Raw genomic sequence first — 14,205 nt, 5'->3', positions numbered from 1 at the left:
AGAAAACACAAGCTTCAGAAGGAGGAGAGAAATAGAGAAGAAACAACAACAGGGATGAAAGCTGACCCGCAGACAGGCAGGGACCTAAAAACAGGCCAGAGAGACAGGCAGGCAGGCAGACAGGCCGGCAGACAGGGAGCTGTTGCAGCCAAAGACAGAGAGATGTGGGGGAGGGCAGTAACACCGAGCTGCTAATGCCCCCGCTGCTTTGTAGTGAAGAACCCCAGTTCCCCTTCTAATGGTGAACTGTTCCTTTAATGATGGCAGTAAAGCACACTCGGCACAGTTCAACTTTTACAACTTACCGGCCTAACACACACACACACACACACACACACAAACACACACACACACACACACACACACACACACACAGGCAGCAAAGCTCAAATGCAGAAGTAGCGTTTATAGTATGAAAAGGTTTTGTCACTGCAGCGACCTATATGTGGGCCTTTGTCTAATTTGGGCGCCTGCAAGCGTTTGAATTAGCTTGTTTAGAAGCTGTCAATCACGCAGACAGGCAGGATGTGGAGATATATTCACAACATAAAGCCATTTGGTGACTGCTTTGATCCCAGCTGCCTTACAGTTACACACACACATGTTTCTGTACGGGCTGCCGCTCGGAAACCTTTTAAGTGAACACAGGGAAATAAAGTGAACTCGGTGTCGGAGCCTCACTCGGTCTGTCGCGGTGTTCTTCAACGCAGGGGAGGCACAGCGTCGGCTCTCAACCTCAGGTGGGAGATTTCTTGAAGCCATGTGGATGAACCATGTCAGAACAACCTGAGTCTGTCATCGGTTAAAATGGAATAGTCTCATCTGAAGCTAAAGCAAGGAGATGGTTATCTAAACTAAAACATAAAGGTCAAACCCGGTTGGTCTTTCTCATATGAGGAACGCAAAAGGACAACACAGGAAAATGTCCGGAATTCAGTGACGCCTGTTGAGAGCATGGAGGAGGCTGGACGCGACGAATAAATTCCGAGCTCTCGAGTCTCCTTGTCTTCCCAGGTTTACGTCTTCCGTCTACATGTACCGCTCCTCTTATGAGATATTTGTATTCTTACGATTTTGCATCCGTGGAAATATCAGCAAAACCTCCTCCTGCTGTATTCTCACATTGGCACACTCACCCTCCTTCTCTGATGTTTTCCCAGAGGACTGGCAGGAAAAGTTCTGGAAAATGTCTGGATCAACCAACTTGGATATTGGTGTTCTCACATTCAGTCACTCTGGAAAATTGTCTGGCGTTCAGTGCCTGTCTGAAAGCAGCTTTAGGGAGGTTTGCTTTGGACAGAGAGCCTACCTTCAGTCTTGATGCTACACAAAGCGAACCTGACTATCACTGTTTCTATGAACAAATATGAGATCTGTATCTCAAACTTGTCAAGAAAACAAACTTTATATAAACTAGAAGCTGTGGACACCCAACGGTTTGTGTGTGAAAACTAAAAAGGAGAAAGAAGGGGTCTCTGCCGGGTGGTGTGGTTTCACCGGGTGTCAGTTTGTGTGACTGTTTGCAAAGGGGAAGTAGAACTGTGAAAAGGTGCTGCACTCGCATGTTCATACTCAGCAGCAGCGTGCAGTATATCATGAGCTGCATCTACATAAAAGCTGAACGCCCAGCAGTGAAACTCCGGAGCTCCATTCACCCTCAGCTTGCTTAATTCAAAATGCAAATTGAGACAGCAACCTATACGCTAATGGCCGAGTTTGCATTCTCCTCACAGAGCGTCCGGCGGAATCGATTTCATTGAGAAAAAGAAAAGGGAAAAAGAAGTCGGTATTTTTGATAATGAAAAGAAGTGCTGCTTCACAGGTGGCCCGCTCCGCCTCCACGCACCAAGGTGACCCAGTGTAAAAAACCTGACAACCCACCCCACCACCCTGCTGATGTGTCCTTGGGCAAGACACAGTAGATCCGGCAGTGCAGTGCTGGAGCCGAGCGTGACCTCTGACCTCCCAGAGGAGAGGCTGCAGACAAAAAGAGCCTTTTCCCGATGGGGATTAATAAAGTATCACATTATCATTTGAATGCAGCTGATCGTATCTGCGTCATTCTACATTTCAGCCCGGCAGACCTTTTCTGTAGAAACATGTGATACGGCCGTGTCACACTAACCCCCCCCTGTATCTGCAGGCAGAGGACTGAAGACACAAATGTCAAATGATAAAGAAACAATTGGTGACGCTGCACGCCTCCATTCTCTCCATTCATTTATCTATCAAGCTTAAATTTATTACAATGTCACGTCTCTTTGCTTGGATTTCTCTAGCCGCCTTGCTGCAGCGTTCAGCCATGAAAAGGAGTAATGATAATATTGTATGGGTAAAAAAAGAAAGTCTATAAATATATGACATTTTTTTCTTTCGGCTCAAGCGTAGTTTTTTTTTAGCCGTTTCAGGGAGAAAGTGGCACAAAATGCCTCGGACGACTCTCTCTCATCTTAGTGTGCGCTCATTGCAGCGTTATTGCACAAGACCAGAGGCCTGCAAGAGCAAACTTAAGAAACAGCAAACTCTGACATTCTCTCATTCTTTCTTTCTCTCTGTCCCTGTGGTCAACAATCCCGCCGCTGGCCTTTATCCCCAAATCCCCATGGACAGAGAGTCAGGAGAGAGAGAATGCTTAAATGCTTTGAATGATGGTGTGGAATGCTAAAAAGAAGCGCATGTGTGTGTGTGTGCGTGTGTGTGTGTGTGTGTTTGTGAGATGGTAGGGGGGAGCAAGGAGGAGGAGGAAGAGGAGGAGGGGGGTCTCCTGCCTGGTCTAAGATCTGGTATGCGTGACTGAACAAGAGGAGGAGAAAGAGAGGAATAGGAGGAAAAAAAAAATCCCCCCCACCACAACCTGCCTTCCTAACTTTCAAAGACAGACAATGGCTACTGGCCGGCCTGGCAACCCTCTGCATGTGTGTGTGTGTGTGTGTGTGTGTGTGTGTGTGTGTGTGGTGTCACTTCACACACAGAACACGTCCTGATGGAAAGCAGAGAGAGGGAAATCTGCTCTAACCAACTTTAGCTCTCATTACTCGGCACATGCAGCCGCACAGACGCAGCTCTGCCACATGTGACATAAAGCACAGCAAAAATTAACCGAAACTAAAAGCCTCAACCTTCTAATCAGACCATGAAATCCCCCCCGTGTTCCCCCTCCTGTGCTCTGAGACCATGCAACCCAGCCGCCCTGAACACCTCCATGATGCATGCGAGGATACAAATAATATAGAATAAAATCTGCTTCCTATAATTAAACTAACGTGATTCCTGATAATAAACGCCATGGTGATCATTAATTACACAGGCACTGCAGCCAGATGAAGACAGCAAGCATCCATTTTAAATTTCCTTGTAAATAATGAAACAACACAACAGGCCTTTTTTCTTTTTTTCCAGCTCTTTTGAGAAGCAGGACCGGACTGATCTGGGACAATACTCAGAAAAGCGTGGGTGGTTATTTTAAAGCAAAGCATTGATATGAAATCTCTTATCGTAGCTTCAATATGGATAAATACCCTGGTACTGACAATATCAATTTACCTCATGGAAACACAGTTTTGTTTAAAACAGACAGGATGGTGACAATAATGACAGCGCTCCCCCTCCACAAAAAGTAGTCCACACCGCTCTTTTTCGTTCATTATATAAATATCTTTAATTGTTTTAACCGTAAGAATATAAAACAATTTAATTTTGGGATTTCTGCATTTTTTCATTTCTTCTTCTTCTTTACAAACACATAATATACAGTACATAATTTCATTTTTCAAACACACACACACAGCTTGTTCAGCAGGACGCACATCCGTATATTAATTTTTCTAGCAGGTCATTTGCATTACATTAAAGCACGCACACACAGGCCCCCGTGTGCTCGTGCGCATTTGTATAAGTGTGTGTGTGTGTGTGCGAGAGAGAGAGAGGGAGGGAGAGAGAGAGATGCATTCCGCTTGTAATCCGAGACGGGGGAAAGGGAGAGAGAGAAAAGAAAAATAATCGATCGCTCCTTCTTCTATAAGCATGTTTCAAAATATATTCAGGGTAAATTGTCTTTTATTCAGGGGAGAGATAGAGAAAAAGAGGAGGAAAAAAAGACATGTCCATCCCCCTCTTCTTCCCTCTGGAGCAACATGAATATGAATGCAACCTGTGTTGGCATCAACGTGGGAAAATAAAGAAGAAAAAAAAAACAGAGCAAACCCTGATTCATTTCGATCAATAAAGGGTTTTTATAAGACATACAAATCACTTCAATTTGAAGTACGATGCTCTGAACAACATCCACTGACATTTATTTCCCCCAGTATCCCTTATAATAAAATACCAGATACCCCTATAATAGGTTACACTTACATATATTGCGTTTAATAATGGCCTGCACATACCAATACCTAATTTCGTATCTTAAAATATTCCTCTATCTTGTGTTATCATAAGATGACTACAGGTATTTCTTTAAGGGGGGAGCTGATAATCTTGTCTCTTTAGTATTGATCAGTTGGAACATAAATGTTTGTTAAAGTTGGACTTCATCCCTAAAAAATTTGAACAAAAAACAAAAAAACTCCTGTACACAAGCAGATTATGTTTTTTGCATGAAGTAAACGGTCTACATTTAACCAATTGCTTTCACTTTCTCCTTCTCCGGGAAATTGTTGCTGTTTATTTGTGGGGGGTAAATTAACAAAGGTAGTTAGATCGAGTCCTGGTCTCCTTTCTCCAGCTCTGCTGGCGGAGGAGGGAGGGAGGAGGGAGAAGGGGGATGGGGGAGGGGGCAGACACAGTCCCTTTAGGCACATTTTCTCCCAGTCTCTCATTCTCGCCTTCCTTCTTTTCCTTTTTAACAGTATACACCCTTTGAAAACAACCACATACGAGGTAGCCAAATGTTTCTTTAGGCGTGATGGCTGTAGCGGAGATCAAGTCGTAAATGTTTCAAATCCAGACTCACTGTAAGAAAAAAATAAAAGTCTCCTACTCAAGTTTTAAAACCTCACTTTGCTTTTAGAATAAAAAGGAATCCTGGCGCCAGATTGGATGGATGCGAGTTTACGCTTCAGGACTTCCCACAGAAGCAAGTGTCAGTAAATGCAGCTGTTTATTCTAATAGTTAGACACCTTTAGAAAATGTGTGAGAGGAAAGGATTTGCATTGAAGTTACTCCAGTCCCAAGTCAGACTTCAGGAGATGTTAAAACTCAGTGCGAGATCAAAACAATTGCTATCATTGATTTGCATGAGGTTACAACTAAATAAGCAGGTTTTAATTCGTCCTCTCGTCATATGAAACACTAATTTAGATCCTGCAAGGCCAACGGAAAGCAAACGCAAAACATTTGGACAGAAAAACCCGGTCACATGGGAGAAGCGCACCTTACTCAGGAGGGTTTTCTCTCTGTTTAAAGAAGAAAAGATGTTTCCCCTCCCATCCACCACTCCCCTCTTCTTTCTCCGCATGTCCCTCATCCAAAAACTAAAAAGAAAACACACTCACACACACACACTTACAAAAGAACATTTTCAATCACCTCACTTTCTCACTCTCTGTCATCTGCCAGAGTCCCAGGTTCAACACTTTAAGGCAGGGGAGCTGTGTGATCCTCTCCAGTCCCCTCTTGGTGATCTTGGTACATCCATACAGGTCGATGCCCGCCAGCTGGGTCAGGTGGTCCGCTATGAGCTCCAGCCCTTTGTCCGTGATGCGCACACACTGTCCAATGTTCAGGGTCCTCAGCTCGTGCATCTGCCTCACCATCCGGTTTATCCCATCATCAGAAATGTGACACGAGCACAGGGACAGCGACTTGAGCTGGTACAGCCCCTGGGCGATGTACGCCAGGGTCTGGTCCCCGATCTTGTCGCAGAAGGACACGTCCAGTCCAGAGAGCCTCAGGGTGCCCATGGCCAGGTGCATGGTCCCCGTGTCACTGATGTTGTCACAGGAGCGTAGGTTGAGGCTCCACAGAGAGGCCATGTGGGATAGGTGGATCATCCCTGCGTCCGAGATCCCCCCACAGAAGCTCAGGTTCAGTACCCGGAGCTTCGTCAGCCCCTTGGAAATGTGCTTGAGTGACAGGTCTGTCAGTTTCTGACAGTCCTGGAGGGTCAGGTACTCCAGGTTCAAGCAGCCCTCTGCGGCGCTGCGGGTCATGCCCGCCAAATGTCCAATCCCCACATCCGAGACATGCCTGCAGGACCTCAGATTGAGGCTCTTGAGTCTATGCAGGCCCCAGGCTACCAGGAGAAGCCCAGTGTTGGTGATGTTGCTGCAGCCACCAAGCTCCAGCACCTCCAGGTTCTTCAGATACTGAGCTATCCTGCCGAGACTGGAGTCTGTGATCTGCTTGCACAGACTCAGGTTCAAAACCCTCAGTGATGGGATCTCCTGCACGAATGCATGACCCAGCCCGTTATCTGTGAGGTTGTAGCAGCCGGACAGGTTGAGGGACTCGATGTTGGGCATCCCCTGGATCACATAGCTCAGGCTGCGGCGCAGCGAGAGGATCTGGACCCTCCGTATGCCCCTTGCCTGGAGGCTGGGGAACAGGGAGGGATTGGCCCGGCGGAGGTGCAGCTTGGCCTCCACCCCCCTCCACACCGACTTGTGGTAAGATGCATCCCTCCAAGCGATGCATACTTGGGCCACCCTGCCTTTGTCCCTCACGTCCATATAGCTGAAAATCATGGCCAAAATTTCCGGGAAGAGGCACGAAATGTGCGTCTCCATTGTTTTTCAAAACCAAGGCATATAAGAATTAATACTCCTCACCTCCAAGGCTGAACAAAAAAAAGAACCAACTCCCCCCCTCTGCTCCTCTTGCACTGGGGCAAAAGTATCAACAGTCCCAGTTATCCATGGGAGTGAAACAAGGAATAAGAGTTGTGTGTTTCTCTCTCTCTCACATTGAACTGTGCAGAAATCGATCCAACTCTCTCCAGCTCCACGTGATCCGCTCTGGTGGCGCAGTAGGACTCAGATGTATTAAATGAAAAACACAGAAAACAAAAAAAAGGAGCGTTTATTCCCGTCTCAGCCCCTCTCTCCGCCAAAAAGAGGAGGAGAGGGGGCGAAGGGAAGGAGGAGGAGGAGGAGAGGAGGCGAAGCGTCGATCCTTGCCCCTCTCTCTCTCTCTCTCTCCCTCTCTCTCTCTCTCAGGCGACGCTTCCTTGTGTTAAACCCACGGAAAGACGTCCTCTCTCGGCCGAGCGCGGGTCCAGACGCTCGCACATTTTCAAGCAGGAGAAAGTTGAGGCGTTGGGGGGGAAATGAAAAAAAAAAGGAAAAACCAGCGAGCAGCTCTCAACGCCGCCTGTTCGAAAACACCTCCATGACAGAAAGAGACGAGCGAGGACGGTCGAGAGAGCCTGTCTTTGTACGGGGAGAGAGGGAGTGAGAGAGAGAGAGAGAGAGGGAGAGAGAGAGAGAGAGGGGCGTCCTGAGCTCAAAGCCTTTGTCTGCTCTTTTCAAACCGACTTGGCAGAGACCGCTTCACTCCGGCTGAGCGGCGGGGGTGCACGCAAAAGCCACCTCCTGATGCATTCTGTTTGAACCCCTTTAAAACCACACTGTGCGATACCATGAGAGTCGTACGTGATTTATAACCCGGTGTCATATGTGTGGTGGGGTTGGATGAGAGGTTTGACGCGAATTAAACTCGCGCCGTGCCCGCGTCCCCCCCCCCCTCCAGCCTCCGTGTCAGCCACTTGGTCTCTCCCGCCTCAGCTGGAACGGTGCGAACAGTTTCCCTTGGAAACCAACTTCTTACAATTCAGTTCACTTTGGGCTTTAACCCTTTGAGTGGACCACACAGGAAACACGGAGCAGGAGCCCGCTGCGTGCAGAGACACTTCAGCACAAGTTGTCACACAGAGAGCAAATCAAGAGGAGTCGTGTCTCCTCCTGATCAATAACAGACAGAGCAGACAACACACAGACTAGGTTAAATGCTACACATTATTATAATTCATAAATTGATCAAAAACTTGATTATAGGGATAGTTCACTGTTCACCCAAAAATTCAAATTCACTCATGATCTACTCACCACTACTTTTGGAGTTTCAGGGGTAAACAGCGTTGCAGCCAAGTCTAATACAGTTGAAGAAAAATGGGGACCACTTCTTCAAACAACAGAAAAAAAACTAAAATGCCTCCACACTGCCCTTGTGGTGTCATCAAAGTCTCCATTAGTCCTGACATTCGAATTCGACTTGAAGCGGAGTCATTTATTCCATGTTTTAGCCTTAATGTCCACTGTCATCGTCCTCCAGAGCTGCACTCGCACCTGGATGTATGATTATGTAATGTTCCTGTTATTGTGGGAAACAATGTAGGAAAGTAAAAAAAAAGTCAATGTTATAATTTTTATTTTTATTTTAATTAATTTCGAGATGCTTTATTGGATCAGGATTTGATACCATGTTATCAATATTTGTGTGTGTGTGTGTGTGTGTAATTTGAAGTCTTCTCTGTCCCTCTGTTACATCTGTGTTATTAATCTGTCCCTGTCCCTATCATAAATGTTAAACAAATACAGGCTATTGATACAGAGCATATATATTTGCCAAGGGTGAGGTGGTGCTAGAATAATCTAATAAGTACTGAAAAAACATAATATGCTCAAGTCTCTCTAATAAAATATCCTACTGAGAGTGAGTCAGTGTAAATGTCTATATCAGTAAGTACGTAGCAGAAATGTTCTAAACTGCTCATTTCACATATCAAAGCGTGACCATGCTCCAAAAACATCAGTATAGGTAGTAGGACAAAGGTCTTTTTTGTGCTGTCGACCAACCTGAAACTTTCCTCCCCTGCACAGGGCCCCTCTGACCCCCACAGGAGCCTCGGCCTGTGTGTGTGTTCACGTGTTTTTTTTAATGTATGTGTGCATTTGTGTAGGCACGGACAGGAAAACCTATGTGTCTCAGCACACGTGGCCTTTACCTTAAACAGTATATTTCTATAGGCATTTGTTGCCTTGTTTGTGTGTGTGTGTATGTGTGTGTGTGTGTGTGTGTGTGTGTGCGAGTGTATGTGTGTGCGAGTGTGTGTGTGTGTGTGTGTGTGTGTCTGTGTGTGTGTGCATGTGTATGTGATAATATGACAGGGGAGCCGTTTGCTGGAGCCAGCGGAGTGTGGCAGAGTGGTGAAGGAGAGAGAGACAGAGAGAGAGAGAGCGATAGGAGAGGGAGCGAGAGAGAGAGAGCGATAGGAGAGAGAGACAGAGAGAGGTAGAGAGAGAGAGAGGGGATGAGCTGATGAGAAACCTAGAGACAGAGAGAGAGAAAGAGAGCGAAAGGAGAGAGAGAGAGAGAGAGAGAGAGAGAGAGAGAGCGAGAGAGAGAGAGCGAGAGAGAGAGATAGGAGGGAGAGCGGCAGCAGCGATCAGGTAAAGGATAACAGTGAGGGAGAGGAGCTGCAGCAGAAACAGGCATTTTTTACAGTGAGAGAAGCAGCCGTGCACAACTGACAGAAACTCGCCTCACATCCTCCACTTCTCCCTCTCATCCTCTCATCTTCTCATCCTCCCCTTCCTCTCTCTTCTCCTTCTTCTAAAACGACAGCTGTTCCTTCCCTCACATGACTTTACTGAGATGAATAGAGGACAGAATCCACGACAGACACATTGTAAAGTTCAACCAGAGCTACTCCTTCAGTCAGAGTCACATTAAAGGAGTGTTTTCTAAAGTTGTACTCATTTAATCCCCATCATCTCCTGCTCATGGGCCTCCTCAGTGTCCTTTCCTACCATTTCCAAAAAGCTCTCAAATCTTGTAGGCTTGACACTTTGACCATCAGTGTCTTATACGTGTAAGGCAACTCTTTTTCATCCTGAGACATTTGTATTCTGCCAGTTTCATGTCCGTCGTGTGTTAGAAATGTCTTCAACACCCCCATTCGTGACGCCTCTGGGACTTTTCTGCCTTCCGTTTTCTCACGTGGACTCACTCTGTCATTTTGCCGACGTTCTACAAGGGGACTGGCAGGAAAAGTTCTGGAAAATATGCCCCAGACATTTGCCTTCTCACATACAGATTTAAGTTCATGTCTGGAAGCATCTTTAGTGGAAAATTCTATGTTCACCTCTCACCATCTCCTTCCATTAGCATGAGGTTAAAGTCAAATACAAAGAAAAAGATATTAATCATACAAACAAGGATTAAACAAATGTTCTAGATTCACAGAATAAACATTCATCCAAACATCTCCCTCCAGCTGGAGCCGTCATGACCACAACGCTATAAATCTTTCCATAATCCGAGGAATGACTCAAGGATTAATGTGACAGCGCGGATGAACATGTTTCTGCTTTGTCATGGAACAATATGTCGTTAATGTCTTTGTGGTTTCGGTCTTTACTCCTGCACTAACCAGCCCTGTACTCAGATTCAGATTTAGCCAGAATACGAAGTTATAATTAATTTAGAATCAGTGATGTAAGGAACTTTTTAATAAAACATTGAGGGTATTTAAGTGGAGGGTTCACAGTCTCTTATGAAGCTCTAACAGTCTAATTCAGTCAGTTTTAATTAGTACTTTAAGGCCTTTTTATATTCTCTTTATACAGCGTGGTTTTTATGTCATATCATCATAAAATCAGCTCCCCATATGGTTGTACTCAGGGACAGTTATAAGACACACATCTTTGGACTAATTCCATCTTTTTAAAACCCAACAAAGCGTTCACTATCGACCTAAACTGTCTGGTGATGATATTTTACGCCCCCCTCTTCATCAAGGGCAAAAAAAGAAGCAGTTAACTGTACCGTCCCCTGTGGCTGCCAACACCTACGTCCTTGGTGCCCGAGCATTGTCGTGCATTTTTCAAAATAGAGACCCTGACATGAATACCAAGCTTTATAATGACAGTGCAAACACCTTGAGTTTGGGAAGGGGGGAGATTAACGGCAGCCTAAACGTGGATAAATCGTGGCCGCTGCTGGTCACTCTGCCGGGAAATTTACCAGGGCTGCACACAAAAACCAGTAGCTCGTAAACCATAATGTGATCTGCCTCGCCCCCAAAAACACTGTGTTCGACCAACGTGTTCGCTGATACTCGGCCTCGAAGCAGTTGTCCACAATAAATGTATGTTTGCTTGGTTCAAAACAGAAAATATAACGCTGCCAATGTGGCTTTAAGACTGCCAGCCAGACTGCGTAACTGTGTAGGAGGTTATTTAGCACACGTTTTAATATCAGAAGTGCGTGTGTGTCGGCGTGTTTGTGTGTTTGTCATTAGTCAGTCACTCAGCTGACTTGCTCCATTTTCTATCGGCACAGCAAGATAATTAGAGATGAGAGAGGTAGAAGAAAGAACGACAAAGTAGAGAGGAAGAAATGAAGAGAGGAGGAGGAGGAGGTGGAGGAGAGAGACAGGTCTATGTGCCACAGGCTTTCTCTTCAGCAGCAGTAGCCGAGTCCCTCTCTGCATGACCTGCATGTGTGTGCATGTTTGCGTATTTGCTCAGCATGCATTCGTTTCTGTTTTTCTGTCTCCCTCCGTCTGCCTCATAGCCCAGATGCGTGTGTGTGTTTGTGTGTGTATGTGTGTGCATGTGTGTGTCATACCTCTCTTAGAAAACCCGCTGGGCCCTAGCTAGCACTCACACTGAGCCAGAGAGGAGCGAGCGAGGGATGGTTAGATGAGGGCAGGGAAGGAGGAAAAGTGAGAGGATGAGAAATAAGGAATAGGTCAGAGGAAGAGGGGAAGAGGAGTATTTTTAGAGGATGTATCAGGAGGGATGAAGAGGGAGAAGCAGCGGGGCAGCCACATGCTGCTTTCTGAATATTAAAATGGAGGTTAGAAAATGGGCTAAAAGGCGAAAAAGACGAGGAGGAAATGTTGAAGTGATGCCAGGAGTGAGATGTGACATGCAGGTGTGTGTGTGTGTGTGTGTGTGTGTGTGTGTGTGTGTGTGTGTGTGTGTGTGTGTGTGTGTGTGTGTGTGTGTGTGTGTGTGTGTGTGTGTGTGTGTGTGTGTGTGTGTGTGTGTGTGTGTGTGTGTGTGTGTGTGTGTGTGTGTGTGTGTGTGTGTGTGTGTGTGTGAGTGTGTGTGTGTGTGTGTGTCGGTTTGTGTGTGTCGGTTTGTGTGTGTGATTCTGCTCGTCATGTGACCCATTATGTGTGTGTCTCCTTCTGTTTGTGTGACTTTATGTGTCTGCATTTGATGATTCAGGGGAGGGCTCTTACTGGATAATTGCTCGCCACGACAACGTGCCTCATCTGCACCCACAGCCATCGCCGGTTGCCAAGGTTACGTGGGCGTGTGTCAACACGTCCCCTCCCGAAAAGCGACACCGTCCTGAATGGATATTACCATGACTGTGTAGATTCTCCCCGTCCACACACACACACACATAAACACACACACACAGACCAAAATATGAAAGACAAAGCAGACAATGCACCAAGTGCCCTGAGACACACCAGTGCTGTGTGTGTGTGTGTGTGTGTGTGTGTGTGTGTGTGTGTGTGTGTGTGTGTGTGTGCGTGTGTGTGTGTATGTGTGTGGCCAGTCACTGTATACTGTAAGTGATGAATCTTTTATGTTCCTTCAGGTGTTGTTTTGCTTCACTGGGGCTTCACCTGTGCTGCGTGTGTGTGTGTGTCTGCGTGTGTGTTTGTGTGTGTGTGTATGTGTGTGTTTCAGTGTTTCATCACATTAGAGGTATTTGTCCACCCTCGTTGGGACAAAAAAAGCAAGTCCCTGAATCAAATCATTACATTTTAAATGTGTACACAGGTTTTAAGGTCAGCAAATCACAAATTTCCAATCATAAATTTGCAGTATTATACTAACGTTGAGAACGAACAGTGAGGCGTTACTTCACAGGTGATGAGAGCAAGAGAAAAAGTTCAGTGTGTTAAAAAAGGATGGGATTAAAATGACAGAAAGGGGAGAGCAGATGCAAACAGAGGGAGAACACAGCGGGTCATGGCCAGGAGATGCAAGCTTCCTGTTTTCTCTGCATCTCTCTTTCTCTTTCATGCCTCCCTCCATCTATCTCCACCTGCCTTTCTTTGTCTTCCCTCCCTCTTTTCTTCCCTGTTCTTCACTTTCTCCTCAGTCTCTCTGACAGCCCGTCTGTGCTTCCGTCTCGCCACAGTGCCTCTCAGGCTGTGTGTGTGTTTGTGCACACACTGCTACCCTGCTCCAGTTTTTGTGCACCACACAGGCTGCCTAGGTGTGTGAGCGTGTGTGTGTGTGTGTGTGTGTGTGTGTGTCCTCAACAATGCTTTTTTTTTCTGCCAGCTCTGCAGTCTGACATAGGAGATTTTTCAGCCGCGTGCTCTCTCTCCCTCAGTAGTCAGCATTTTGGCATTTCCTCAATGCACTCTGTCATCTGTTGGCATGAGGCTGTATATCGGTGTGTGTGTATGTGTGTCTGTTTATCTGGCTAGTTTTGTGCGGAGAGCCATGAAGGTGGAAAGCAGCAAATTTGTAATCCTAGAAATTGCGATAAAGCGGGGTTTTGGGGGTTTGATGTGGAGGCACATGTGTGATTACCTGAGCCGGAGGCCAGATACATTCACCTGTGTTCAAGGCCAATGTTCAAAACGCCAAGTAGGGTCAAGTTTGAAGGAGACAGCATCTGAGTCTTCCAGAAGATAAAGCACAAACCAGGGACTGAACAGCATCTAGTCAAAAGTTTCCACTCTCTTATTCGAGGGCGTAACCTATTTCTGATGGTCTTGATTCACTCTAATCAAAGGAAAATATTTGAATTTCAGATAGGTACAGAAATGTCCTCTGTAACACCGGAAATTGTAACTTTTAACTCGAAATCTGACAACATAAGTTGAAGATAAGGGCCGTACCAACTTACTTAAAGTGAAAGTTAGAAGGCTCTGCATGTCTACCACAGCTGCCACATGTTCATTTGAAAGAGATGTGCATGAGGAGGGAAAGTCCGACCTTGTGTTTGTGGGGAAATACCAGAAACTCTTTAGAAAGTGGTAAACTTTTTTTTCTTCCAAAGAGTTGTTAGATTAGTTACTGTAACAAAGCTGTTAAAAGTTACATCTAACAACAAAGGTGATAATTTGGCGGCACTGCCTGTAAACGCTCCCACTTAATGTCAGAGAAACTGTTCGAGTCATTTCGAATGAGCATCGGGGAAACTCCCAACACTCAAACACTCAACTAGTGGTGCATCAAGCAGTCGCGCTACTGTCAGGCATAAACTGAACTCTGGAGAAA

The 14,205-nt window shown here is 45.9% G+C and overlaps 2 protein-coding genes across 2 annotated transcripts in view; one reads left to right on the top strand and one right to left on the bottom strand.

The window, feature by feature from the left end:
• wnt5b (wingless-type MMTV integration site family, member 5b) overlaps positions 1-14,205 on the top strand; it is a 78,941-nt gene that overhangs the window by 44,836 nt on the left and 19,900 nt on the right. The gene's annotated exons all lie outside the window — the stretch shown is intronic.
• On the bottom strand, positions 3,639-7,419 carry fbxl14b (F-box and leucine-rich repeat protein 14b). The gene has a single exon (XM_062382646.1). The coding sequence runs from the start codon at positions 6,727-6,729 to the stop codon at positions 5,527-5,529; it is 1,203 nt and encodes a 400-aa protein (XP_062238630.1). The 5' UTR covers positions 6,730-7,419; the 3' UTR covers positions 3,639-5,526.

The sequence above is a fragment of the Platichthys flesus genome, chromosome 23, assembly GCF_949316205.1.
Source record: "Platichthys flesus chromosome 23, fPlaFle2.1, whole genome shotgun sequence".
Taxonomy (NCBI): Eukaryota; Metazoa; Chordata; class Actinopteri; order Pleuronectiformes; family Pleuronectidae; genus Platichthys; species Platichthys flesus.
The sequence above is the reverse complement of the archived record's forward strand: the minus strand, read 5'-3'. Positions and strand labels throughout refer to the sequence as shown.

Bases quoted from the DNA above. Each gene is read 5' to 3' on its own strand.
- fbxl14b (XM_062382646.1), bottom strand. From the start codon at position 6,729: ATGGAGACGCACATTTCGTGCCTCTTCCCGGAAATTTTGGCCATGATT.